This window comes from Teleopsis dalmanni, chromosome X (assembly GCF_002237135.1).
Source record: "Teleopsis dalmanni isolate 2A chromosome X, ASM223713v2, whole genome shotgun sequence".
NCBI lineage: Eukaryota > Metazoa > Arthropoda > Insecta > Diptera > Diopsidae > Teleopsis > Teleopsis dalmanni.
The window spans coordinates 68296214-68310222 of record NC_051848.1 but is presented as its reverse complement, the minus strand read 5'-3'; the positions used below and the strand labels follow the sequence as shown (position 1 = coordinate 68310222).

The 14009-nt window shown below is 32.2% G+C and overlaps 1 protein-coding gene across 1 annotated transcript; it reads right to left on the bottom strand.

Annotated features, from left to right (window-relative positions):
* Positions 1 to 9507: 9507 nt before the first annotated feature.
* LOC119689405 lies at positions 9508 to 11110 on the bottom strand. Its single transcript, XM_038104233.1, has 2 exons — positions 10756 to 11110; positions 9508 to 10695 (listed from the first exon to the last, which is right to left on the bottom strand). Exons 1-2 carry the CDS (start codon positions 11014 to 11016, stop codon positions 9718 to 9720), a joined length of 1239 nt encoding a protein of 412 aa, XP_037960161.1. The 5' UTR covers positions 11017 to 11110; the 3' UTR covers positions 9508 to 9717.
* Between the last annotated feature and the right edge of the window lie 2899 nt (positions 11111 to 14009).

The window sequence follows — 14009 nt, the reverse complement described above, 5'->3', positions numbered from 1 at the left end:
TAAAAATATAAACTTAGGCAAAGCTTGATATAAGGTAGTAATCGAAGGAAGAAAATTACTTTTCTATTAATATTTGTCAATTCGTAGCAATATGAGACCTTTTCTTTTTTAAGCATATCACAAAAGAACAACCGCTTATTTTAGAAATTACATATGATAACAACAACACTTTTTGAAAACCGCTTAATAAATAAACAGTTCAAATCGCATGGTTGCCAAGATTAAAAACTCGTCTATTGTGAACGATTTTTGAAAGTAGATATAAGATTTCTAGTTAACTGTCAATAAATAATACCAATTCATTTTAATTTACTGAAATTAAAAAACTACACTTAAGTATTCAATAAACCTGAAAATACAAATTTTATTCACAATCATGTAAAAAATAAAATATTTTTACCTATAACTGCAAAGACATATTATTCCATTTTGAAACTTAAACTTTAAATTTTATTACTTATTTTGCACATGTAAGCCTAACAAAATGTCCAGTTCTTCCAGAGTAGCCATCAGAAGTAGTGCTTATACTATGTTGTTCTTTTGCGATATGCTAACAAAAGAAAAAAACAATTGTTAATAAATTTCCCTTATTAAACGAAAATTTTAAATGACACTAGTACACTCCGATCTGTCAGATATATTATGCTTTCCCCGGAGAGTCTCATAATCTTACCTGAATAATTTAATTCTTTTAATAAACCGAACAATATTACTCATCTAAAATCGAAAACCACATTAGCTGCAATGGAAATCGTATATATATATACTGGATTCGTTCCTTGGCATTTGCAGATTGCTAGTGGATAAGATAAGACTAGTAACAGTTAACAGGCGCAAATCTACGTAATAAGAAAGTAATTTATTACAACTCCATATCACATTCATTGCAAAAAAATCCAATCTAGTAGTATAGGACTTAAGTGGGTAGGTGGAAATAGCAGCCTTATTTTTCCAAAAATCTCACTTAAACTAAAATAATGTGCCATTGTGGTACTATAAGAATAGCATTGGTATGTACATAGATTGAAAGAGTACCGCACTTATTTCCTGGTAATCACAAAATATAATAATCTACACATTTTATGTTCTTTAGAACCGTCTTTAAAAAATAACAAATGACAGGTACATGTTCACTTCACAATTCCGCATTGAAATAAATGCAAATCTATTTAGTCTGAGAAACCCATCATAATTTGTACTGTTTATTGAAATGAGTTGGACAAACATTGAACTTGGATTACTCTAAGCCTTTGTAACTTAACCAGGTCTTCTTAAAGAATTTATATATTTATATGTATTAATATAGTGCAATAATGAAAACCCTACATAGAGGGTCGGATCTTATAAAAGAAATTAATGCATCGCTACTTGCAAGCTTATTAACTATTTCGTTAATGTTGAATCTAGACAAGTATTACATTATGCATTGTAGAAAATTAGGTGAAGAGATTTTGATATATGGAACCTTTCTGGCTTTTATAACATTTCTGTAGAATATTTCAAGGTATTCTGAAGTAAATATCTCATTAAAATGCACATTTGTCTACAGAATTGATATAATTAGATGACTAAATTTATACTAAATTCATGGGCGTTAGTGCCTCTGCGTCCGATTCCAAGTTTTGAACCGACGTGATTTTTTGGGTTCATAACTATACTTTAATCATTATTTTAAAATTATCAAAATAGATCAGTATGTATCCAATTTTATAGCATATCGTGTGAAAAACGATACTCTACAACAATGACTCTATTTTTTAAAGTATCATCTTAAAGTCGTACTAAAAACTTTTTACTCAATTCATTACACTAATTAAATTAAAAAGAGAATATTTTATAACATTGATTTTGAAAGTCGTAGAAAGTTTCATATATTTATTTCATATATATATACATATTTTATATATCATATATTTAATTATTTATTTAATGGAACTCAATAACACAACATTAAATTTCGGTTTGTCGCAGTACACCTCTGCAGACGCATCTATTTTGTAGGCGTCTTACCTAATTTCATATATCAATTTAGTTAGAGTTCCCAAACTGGATTGCTCCACCGGAGATGTTATCTTACCTGCTTATTTTATTTCTAAATGCTATTTCAAATACCATTTTTGCTGAAGAATCGTCTCTCATTCCCATGATAATATGAAGTGAGTGCCACGCCACTACTACTATATGGTTATTCGCTGAAAGCGACCATGTTTAGGCCACCACAACTCGTGGTTCATTAGGATGCGCTATACATCGTCAATTTACAGTGGACTGGAGATCTTACAAGTACGAACAATGCTATTTTATCATGAATGATATTGTCTATGCTTTTATTTTATACAAAATAATATAAGAATAAATAAAATGAGCGATTTTTAGAACGTAAGATTTGTCGGTCGGGAGAGAGCTCGCTATCCTTATATCATACTATTGAAACACCTTTTTGTAATTCATATTTTCCGTGTGGTCTCCAACCTGGCAACACTGTTAAAGCGTTGCTGTCAATGCTGTGTTTAAGCTCTTAAAACTCGTTGTTCATGTGCTATTCATCACCAACTTGCAGAGGATTAAAGATCTAACAAAGAACTTTTTTTATAAATACGAACAATGCTATTTTATCATGAATGATATCGTCTATACTCTTATGCTATTTTATCATAAATGATATCGTCTATACCCTTATTTTATACAAAATAATATAAGAATAAATAAAATGAGTGATCTTTAGAATTTAGAAGATTTTTCGGTCGGGAGAGAGCTCTCTATACGGACGTCATGCTGTTGAAATACACATTTAGAAATCTTATTTGCCATCTGATCTCTAAGTTTACATCGTTGTTAATGGTTCCGGCAGTGCTAACATTAGTTAATTTGTAGCTATGAAAGTTTCGAAAGCAAAGGCGCCGGCAAACAGGTCGACGACCTACTGACACATATTATTGTCAATAATCGACATATGCTTGATTTTGTTATTATCATCTCTATTTTTAGGTATTCTTTCGTAAAAATTTAAAAATTTATAAATAAAATTTTTTAATTTGTCAGAAATGTTGATATATGCAGGTGATGTGAGTTCTCTTACAACTAGTAATTTTTAAATTTTACTGTGCATCCTGACATGAATCCGTAGGTAGAGCTTGAAATTCCACTACCAACCAAAACGTGAAAAAGTGGCATTGTTTATATTGTTTCAATAAAATGTTTTTTATTTGCATATAAATAAATCTGTGTTTGCTAATATTTGTTTGTTTATTTATATATATTTATTTTGTAGTGTGTACTGCGAATTGGTTTCGGTAGTATAACCCTTGACTTTTAATTTGCATTTCGGTTAGGTCCATAGTTCAACAATAGGAATTCAATTATTGCTTCCGCATATGCACATTTATCATTTCCAAAATAAAAGCGACGCCCTTTTATTGAATTCAAATGCATTCAGATTCGCAATTTATAATTTGAGTATTTTTAGCTATTTTTACATCGCCTGTAGTGGATTTTAAAACAATTTGATTTCGGAATAAAAACAAGCAGCAAAAATCGATTGTTTCTGGTTCTGTTTCTGTTGCTGTTGCTGTTTGATTTTTTTCGGTTGTATGCAAATTTATTATTATCAAAACTTCAAAATAAATAAACTAATTAAACAAACTGATTTCCATCGATTTTTAAATACTCGCACTGCTGCAAAATTATATTAAAGAGTCTATTTTTGTCGCATCATTGCTGGCTGGGTCTTATGTATTATATTTAGGTCCATTATAGCCATCAACTGCAACCGCGAGCTTTGCCTACTTTCCATTTGCCATCAATTGTGGCTGACATTATTAGCAAATGTTGGCACAGTGAAATGCTCATATACGAGTATGCACATGCATATGCAGAGCGGGGGCACGGGCGTGGGCGCATACAGGAGTGTAAATGCATTTCTGTATTATATGTAAATTACAAAACTTTAAATATTCAAATGAATTGCAAATGCAGCGACTGCACCATCAATTAGTGTACAATTTTGCATAAATTATGCATAGACAAATCACAGTATTTGCCATCCAAAATAAGCCTCAACCAAACAGAACACATAAAAAGACACCTGTATAACATTCATATGCCGATGCTTTCAGGAAATGCACATAATTCAGAATCGAGTTTCAACAATAAAAATTATTTGATTTAAACTGAAATGCATGCAAATATTATTAATGCACACAAAAACACCTCGTCACCACACCTGCCAGACTGTAATATTTCCAGAGCCATTTTCGCTAAATTATTTAAGCACATCGCCATGCCTACGCTGTAACGCAGAAAGAAACACTTTCGGTTAATTATTTTTCAATTGATTTTCTATACAAAAAATTATATCAATTTTTTATTTTATTTCGAATATGAACTCAAATACTAACTCTTCTAACAAATTAATTTAACGTGGTATACAAACGGTTCAAGCTCGGAGCTTGAGCTGGTGTATATGGACCAGACAAAAGATACTTTGTTTCACTGGAAAGAAATGTAACCATCTTTCAAGCGGAAATATACGAGATACCGTAGAGTAGAATTGTAACCGTAGAATTGTAATGCTGAAAGGCAGCCAGGCAGCTATAATGGCACTCATATCCTAGCAGGTGACATCCAAGCTGGCATGGGAGTGCATTAACAAGCTGAACATATTTGGCTGCAACAAACAGAGGCACTTAATATGAAGCTGGTATCTAACGGCATAAAATGGTAGACAAATGCATTTGGGGTGTCTCTAAGCTATAGTATAGTATCTAAGCTATAGTATTGGTATAGTATTGCTGTTGGGATTAATACTATGCGTTAAACTGTGAAGTCCGACATTTTAAATTGATTGCCATAGCGATGACGAATTGATTTAAGTAAATCTAGTATTGTGACTTACCGTTCGTGCCAAAATAGCGATATACTCGTCTTGTATTTTTTTTTTTTGTAGTTGTCCACGTAGAAAACTTAGTATATAATTTAGTTCAATAGAAACTTATAGGAAAATGGAAACAATATGCTAAGTATAAATCACAACACAACAAAACTAAACATACATCTAATACAGTACATTACATTTTGACTTGTTCCATTTGAGTTGGCACTTCAACTGACTCCAAGTCTTCTGTTTGGGAATATCATATTCTATTTACCAAAAATATTCCTTTCAGTTGGGTATCAATTGGAAACGACCCAATCTTAATTACAGTAACTGCTGCAGTGTAAACATGATATAGTTAATTCCTTGTGGTGGATGAAGGATCGAATTCTCCTCAATTAGCTACAAAAGCCGTTTGGAATCCACAAGCTTTCGTAATAAAAGGTAGTAAAGTGAAGATTAAGCTAGAACCAGTCAGAGGCATTTACAATAGCAAGAATCTGGCCAATGCTAAGGCTAGAGATATCGCCGAGTGTACAGAAACTTAACACTAGTTGTAGCCAAATCTGGACATAGACATAGCAGGTGTTGTGGTGACCTTTCTTCGATAGCTGGTAGACACGCATTGTAGAAAATGCAGCAGGGTAGGACAATTCTAACTTCATGCCGTCCTATGGCTCAGTGCCCAGTAAAGACAAATATTAATCTAGGTACCTCTGATTTGCTTCTGTGTTGTAAATCAGAGGTTCTACATTTGGAATTGATTGCCCACGTAACCCTTTACCTGACTACTGAGGCGGCAAGGGAAATCAAACTAGCTGGCATAAACATGATACAATGTACCTGAAAATAAAAATGCATTAAAAATAACGAAGGACCTTGACATAACATATTTCGCTAAACCGAAAGTCTATTGTGTATTAGAGACTTAAGTATAGCCGAAATGTGTACTTATATTATTATTTTTATTATTTATTAATTCAAAAATTCATACAGCACTTACAATTATAGAATTTTACTTCAAATCTAAATTGACAGTAACATATTTGTTGTGTGTCAGATTGGCATACAAAAAGTGGTGCATATTATTAACATTATTATTCATGTAAATTTATCAATAATTAATCTTCTGTAATTTAAAACACTTTTCATGAAATTGTACAGTTTATAAATATTGCTACCGTTTTACAAGGCTTTAATTTCTTCTTCGCACAGAAGTTCTCTGAAAATTAGACATACACCAATAATATGACATATATGTTAAGTTCTATTTCATGACGATTACACAAAGAACAATCACATTCGGATATATTAAACTATCTACCGTTCTTAAACTTAAACGCCTCCTCATTTAAAAAATAGGCTCGATATGTGCTGAGTGTTTTCGTAATAAAAATTATGCATAATGTCATATCGGGGTCATGAGATCCTGACCTAGCATTCGCGACAAAGAAATCGTGCTCACTAATATTATTATTAATATTAATTAATTATTATTAATAATTTAAGATCCATACTCCGAATACTGGTTATTGAAAGACCCAGGTCTGAACATATATTTTCCCAATCTTTAGCTCAATATATAGCTTTGGTAATCGTAAGTTCAGTTAGTATTTGAGGAAGCCTTGTGGAGGAGAGATTAAGAAATAGGTATTCTTACATAGGCGAAATGAGAATCGATTCGCGATAAGACCTCATTGTAAACAATACCTAATGAAATCATTCAACATTATTTGCAATACATCAGGTAAGTCCACAAATAAAACCACATCATCAGCATTCCAAAGCACTTTAATATGAGTTGAGTTGATAGGTGCTCGCCCCGTTTGAAAATCATGCAGATAATTTAAGTATAGGGAGAACAAAATCGGGTTGAGCAGGCATCCTTAATTTACACCTTGAGTGACTTTAAACGAAGAAGACATAAGATTGCAACTGCTGGTGTTCGAGTATAATTTCATTAATGTGTTCAAATGTGTACTTATATACATGCTAGACCAGAAACTTATCTCCCCAACTGTTATATGACGTATTGCAATTTGTATAATAGAGCTCTTTTGAGATGATAAGTAGAGTTTTGCTTTCTCTCAAACCCGTTATTTGTTTTCTTATTATTTCTGTTTCAATGATTATTTTTATTAAATTTTGAAACTTTTTATTTTTATACATTTTTTATGTTTTATTTACCATATTATTTATTTAATTTTTAATGCCTTATGTTTTCTTTTTGACCAGCCAAGTGCCAACATTTGCTATTTTCAATCCCCCGCCTCCCTCTCTCTCTAAAGCGATTTCGTTGCAATTCAAACTCCAGTTCGTTGTTGTAAAAATGTATGGAGAAATTTTAAAAATTTTAAAAATTTTAAAAATAACACGGACAGGAATTTTTATAGTTTTTCATAAATAAATACATTCGATATGTATCTACATAAATATTGCAATTTATATAGCTTCGCAGTTTCCATTAATTTCGTTTTTCGTATTTTATTTTTTATTTTTTATTTTTTGATTTCCTTTATTTATTTTATTAATTTTCATTTATTTTCTATATATTTTTCATTTATTTTTTTATATATTTTTCATTCATTTCTTCATTCATTTTTTATTGCACTATTTTAAGTGAAAAAGTTGAATAACACAAATTGCCAGTTAAAAATAATTATCTTTATGCAGCCATTACCAGCGCTGGGGCGCACGTGGTTTGTCTGCAGCACTCGTAGTCCCTGGTATCGCCGCACGTATTCGAGATATTTTTTCCCCTGGGAAGACGGCAAATAGCGAAAACTGCTGTTTTCGTAGCGCAGCTGAGTGAAAAAATGGGAAAATTAAAAGAAGTTCTTAATGTTAATAATTTTGTTTAAATTGCTTATGGAGATCATTAAATGAAGTTTAGCGGAGTGGCGATTTTATGTTTTAAATCCCTGCCGACAAATTGACAAAGTAATTAGAGGGAAACATAATTAATTATAAAAATATTTCTAAAATATATCACAAAAAAATAGGTTTTCAAAAAGTAGTAAAACTACAACAACAGAAATTCTTTTTTATATCACTTTAATTAATATAATTTTTGTGTATTATATTACCAAATACCCATCATCAGTAGTCCTTTCGGAAATATTTCTTGTATTTAATTATATGTGAATAATTTTTTGAGACTGCAAGTACCAGGAATCGAACTCATGTCCTGCCAAATTTGAAGCTCAGAGTCAGCGCTCCTTAACCAACTGACCCAAAACCGTACTTGACTTTTATGTTCACATATTTCTCAAACACAAATAATATATGATGTAAAATGTAAAATTAAAAAAGTTTCAGTACAAAAAAATTATTGTTAAAAGAACTAATAACTAAACATATTACTTAAAACCTAAACAATGTATATCACAAAAATTAGCAGTGCCAGAGGTAGAAGAACCATAGTTTTAAATGAAGTTTAGCGGAGTGGCGATTTTATGTTTTAAATCCCTGCCGACAAATTGACAAAGTAATTAGAGGGAAACATAATTAATTATAAAAATATTTCTAAAATATATCACAAAAAAATAGGTTTTCAAAAAGTAGTAAAACTACAACAACAGAAATTCTTTTTTATATCACTTTAATTAATATAATTTTTGTGTATTATATTACCAAATACCCATCATCAGTAGTCCTTTCGGAAATATTTCTTGTATTTAATTATATGTGAATAATTTTTTGAGACTGCAAGTACCAGGAATCGAACTCATGTCCTGCCAAATTTGAAGCTCAGAGTCAGCGCTCCTTAACCAACTGACCCAAAACCGTACTTGACTTTTATGTTCACATATTTCTCAAACACAAATAATATATGATGTAAAATGTAAAATTAAAAAAGTTTCAGTACAAAAAAATTATTGTTAAAAGAACTAATAACTAAACATATTACTTAAAACCTAAACAATGTATATCACAAAAATTAGCAGTGCCAGAGGTAGAAGAACCATAGTTCTGGCTTCCATGTATCTGCCGAGAGACGTGGAAAATGTACTAACACAAGAGCTCGAGGCTTTCAAAGACTTCTACTAGAGGCACAATCAACAATGAGTGATGTGCTATGATACAAACAGTTTATGGATGTACTGACACCAATACAAGAGCTGAGTCAATTCTGGGCTTTATTAATACTAACAATTTGCTACTGTTAAAATGGGGTAATGATACCACCTTTGTGAACGCGATAAGGGAGGAGGTAATATCTTCATATCGAACAATATCTTTAACTGAAAAGTATCAGAAGAAATCTCCCATTCGGATTACCGATATATTTGATTAGATCTGAAGTGAGAAGTTGAATATATGTTCGAGATTAGAAATGCCAAGAAGACGAACTGGCAACTAGGTATAATCAGATATAAACAATATTTCTATAGATTAATTTATCAGATATAAATTTACAAGTCATAGAATCTCTTTGATATAATAAGACTATTTAATATATTGATCATATTAGATCTGTAAGAATACGCAAGTGATTTTTTGAAGTCTTGAAGTTTGTTTCATGAATATCTACATTTCTGCATTTGAGTTATATTATTACTGAAGTATATATTTTCTGAACAGCATTAATATCAAAACTATTAAAATAATTAAGATAAAGATTTAGCCGTAAAATATGCAGATGCAATAATTTGGGATTTTTTATTAAATTCATTATTAAAATATAACCTGATATAAATTAAAATTTAGAAAATGTAAATAAACTGAGTATAGCATAGCTATAAATTTGGGAATTGATTACTTCTTAATTACGGATACAATAAATTTCAGTTTTGTCCAAAAAGTTTTTAAATCAATTACAAGCATGTCTAAATTACACTAAATTACACTAAATTACACTGACACTTGCCGTTTTCAAACCAGCAACGTGGACAAAAGTCATATAAGGGCCAAAAATACGTGATGTCTTCCGGTTCGGTCGCAGATTTCATTGTGTTTTTCGGATCATGGCGTGGATTAGCTACTTGAATACTTTTTTGCGTCTGAAGCATTCCAGGCACACCTGTCGATCCACTTGCAGGCAATGACATATAATCCATTAAAACTTCTTCATTATCTGAGTTTTCGAAATTGCCTTGTCCTTTTTGAAGCAATGCGTTACTAAGTTCTGAAATTGCTGCATCTTCATCTTTCATTAACTGCTTAGAGTTTTGAGCACCATCGTGTTCCTTAAGGTAGTTCTGAACACTCATTTTAGAAAGAATTTCATTGGTAGAAGAAATACTGAAGTCACTGGATATAAATTGAAGAAATTTCTTACTTTTTTTGGCAGCAATATTTTGTTGTTCAAAACATGACACAATGTTATCCACAATTTCATCTAATTTAGAATTGACAACAGTAGCAGCTTCTCTTAAAGCAGAAGAAGCAATTGGATTCTCAACATTTTGTTTTAAAAGTTCGGAGGTACGCTGATCCCTGCTAAAACCCGAACTCGGTGCTTCAAAGAGGAAATAGTTTGCTGCAATTTCATCTATTATGACGTCAATTTTTGCTTTAGCCATCTCTGCACCCATTGCAAGGTCATACTTTGCATTATCACTGCGGATAGATTGCTTTTCATTAGAGGCAACACATCTTACGCTGTTTGATGGCATGGAATGAGCAGCTTGCGGAATAACTGTGAAATTTGTCTGATCTAGTGTTGTCGAAATATGTCGACGTTTACGTTTCTTCGGTGGCAAATAAAATGGCTTTTTCTTATTAAAAGAATGGCCACGATAAAAGCGCTTACGCTTTTTTAAGAAAGGTATAATATTGTCACTAGTATCAGAGTCAGTCCATACAAGGTTTTGACGCAGCTTTGTAAGGAAAATTAATTTGAAATCAGTTGTATTATATTCTAATACAATATGACTTACCTTCCTTTTTTGATTTCCTTCATTTTCTATAAGTTTTAGCTCGCGCTCTGTATCTTCTAAATTATAATAATGTCCATTGCACATTTCCACGAATCCAAATTTTCGTCCTCCCGACAGCGCCTCAACTACTTCCTGTTCCAATTTTTTGAGATCTGGCTGTCTTTTACGCTTCTTTGCTATGTGCTGCGCGATTTCCTGTGGAGTGGACGGCGCTACTAGCTCTCGCAAAGCTTTTAAGATCTTCTTGCCATCAATGAGCATTTTGTTTAATAATATATTAATTTTTAAATTTTGAGAACTAATTTCTTACGTCAAATTTACGTATATTAATAATTATATCTCACAACACTTAGAACAAAAGATGGACAAATGAAAATTTGAAATTTGTGTTGGGATATTAAAATTTTTTAAACCCACCAGCCTACTTTAATATATTTTATTCAGATTCTAAATTTATGAGAAATGACAACTATGGTTGCCAACAGCTAATTTATTTTACAAAATTTGTTCATTTGGAGAATTATATCCAAATGTAATTACACAGAGAACCTGGGTTCTTAACCATGAAAGTGGTTATGGATCCATGACTATGACGACACGATAAATGTTTTCAATTTTCTGAACTTTATTAACAATAATATTTCCAATTATTATTGAGAACATTATTAAATGATAATAATAATAATTTTTTTTCTATTTTTTAGAAGTGCCAAAAGTCTATGGTTTATATTGGCCGAAATGTACACAAAATAACAACGATTTTTTCTCTACCTCGGTATAGATATACTGACCAAACAAATCGACCAGTAAAGAAAAAAGTGTTACCAACGCAATAAGCGAACTATTGTGAACCTTCATTAGAAAATTTAATGAATATTTCAGGAAATATGTAAAATTATGAAAAATAAGTAACTTAAAAATATGTACGTGAAGAAACTATATTTGAAAAGTAGTTTAACATTTTTAACTTATTAGTTGCTAACTATTATTATTAAGACTTATTCAAGCATAAATATTAGCCGTGATTTTTTTCTTTTAAGACTGCAAAAGAACAGCATTAACTCTGGTTGAAATAAATTGGCATCACATTTCAAATATGATAAATACTTACTTTTGACACATATTTTTTGTTGAGTTGTGTACAATATAGTATGAAATATAAAAATTGTAAGCACTAAAAATTACTTTATTATTAATTTATGTATTTGAATGTATTAGCAAATGACATGCTCATATGATCCAAACGGACATATCACAATATATTAAATTATACGTCTTAAATTCCATTGCAGCCAAATTCAAATATCAAAGTTATTATTAAGCAATAGCCTATTAAAGCACCCCGACCTAAAACATCTATTGTGCGCCTAAAGGCACAACTAGAACAGTTTTGGAATATTTATAAATCTTGTAATTGCTGTGGGCTTAATTTTACCTATTTGATTTGGGACTAAGATCCCGCTTCTAAGGTAGTCGAGTCTACGTCTTGCCACCGCTGAGCAGTTGCATAGAACATATTCTGATGTTTCCTTCTCCTCATGACAGAGTCGACAGGAGTCACTTAATACCACACCTGTAATCTTAATGTGGTAATTAAGTCTACAGATTCCTGTAAGAAGTTCAGTGTAGATTTTAATATCGTTTCTGCTAAGGCTAAGGATAGAATCAACTTAGATGTAATCAGGATCAATGAATCTTTTTGACTGTCGCATGCCTGTTTGGGCTCTCCAGTGTTCAAGTAGATGTTTCTCCCGTTCACATTATAAGCTGTTTGTGAAGTTATTTGTTACCCCGCAGAAGGCCTCTGGACCAATGAAAGGAGTACATTCACCCTTCTTTGCTAGGAAATGTGCTATTTCATTGCCCTCATGCCCTTCGTGTCTCGGTACTCACATGAGAGTAACATAATTCCTCGATACTAGGGTGTTGAATAGTTGAAAGCATTCCCAGACCAACTTTAATTGGAATAAGAATTTTGCTAAAGATTTTAGAGCTGCTTGGCTATCTGACAGAATGCATATTTTGGTACCTCGGGTGCCCCTACGTATGTATTCTCTTGCACATAGCTCTAAGGCATAAACCTCTGCCTGAAAAATGGAAGCAGTTTTTCCCATTGCGATTGCTTTGCCAAATTTCAGTCTTATAACTCCTGCTCCCGTACTGCCATCTTCCATTTTGGACCCATCAGTATAACATAATTGAGAACCCTGTTTTAAGTTAATTTCATTGTTTCTCCAGGTTGATCAGTCACTAATGACCACTTCGAATTCCCTGGAGAAAGCTAATTTTCTATTCATCTTGTCAAAGACCTTAAGGCACGAAGAATTCCAGACTTCATCTTGAATCTTTGCGTATCCTGCCAGATTACCCTCTTTAAGATTACTTAGATAAGGAAGCCTTAGTTCGACAGTCCTTTTAACTGTGATGTATAATGGAGTGAGTCCAGTAAGCATTGGTACTAATACAGTTCTGTACGACCAAGTTATACTTTTTAGCCACAGACCCCATGTCTTACCATACAATTTTTGGCACGTATAAGTTGGCCTTAGGGTTTTCCAAGTCAAAGTTTTATCGAGAATTACTCCTAGATTTTGGTGAAGGGTACTACTTTTGTTTTATTCGGATTAATCGAGAGTCCTTTCTCATGACACCAATCTTGAGTGATGTCAAGAGCTAGTTTCATTCGATCGCCTATGGTGGAGTGAAATTTGCCTCTAACCATGATAACCAGGTCATCTACAAAGCCCTGAAGTTAATAACCGAGGTCATCAAGAGTTTGTTAGAGCTCGTCAAATATCAATAGCCATAGGAGCGGCGATAGAAGGCCTCCTTGAGAGCATCCTTTGGTTGATGTGAAAGTCAATCTCTTTGCCCCCATTTTAAAGATTATCGTCCTGTTTTCAGCATATTGAGAATCCATGTTATGATCAGTCTATGTATTCATTTACTGACCATTCCTCAATTGATCTGAATGTTGCGTTATCAAAAGCTTCTATAATGTTAACCTATGCACAGAGAGCTATTTTTTTACCAACAAAAACCTTCTCGATTTTACTCGTTAGATTATATATAACGGTCTCAGTTGATTTGCCCGACTGATAAGGTCAAGCTTTAATGTAAACTTCCCTGGTATATTGATCTGATCTTCTTCATCGCCTTAAACAGAAAAGAAATAAGGCTAATGGTCCACCTTTTTGCTGCTTTCGGTATGAAAGCTACCATAGCCTTCATCTAATGTTTAGGTATCACGCATA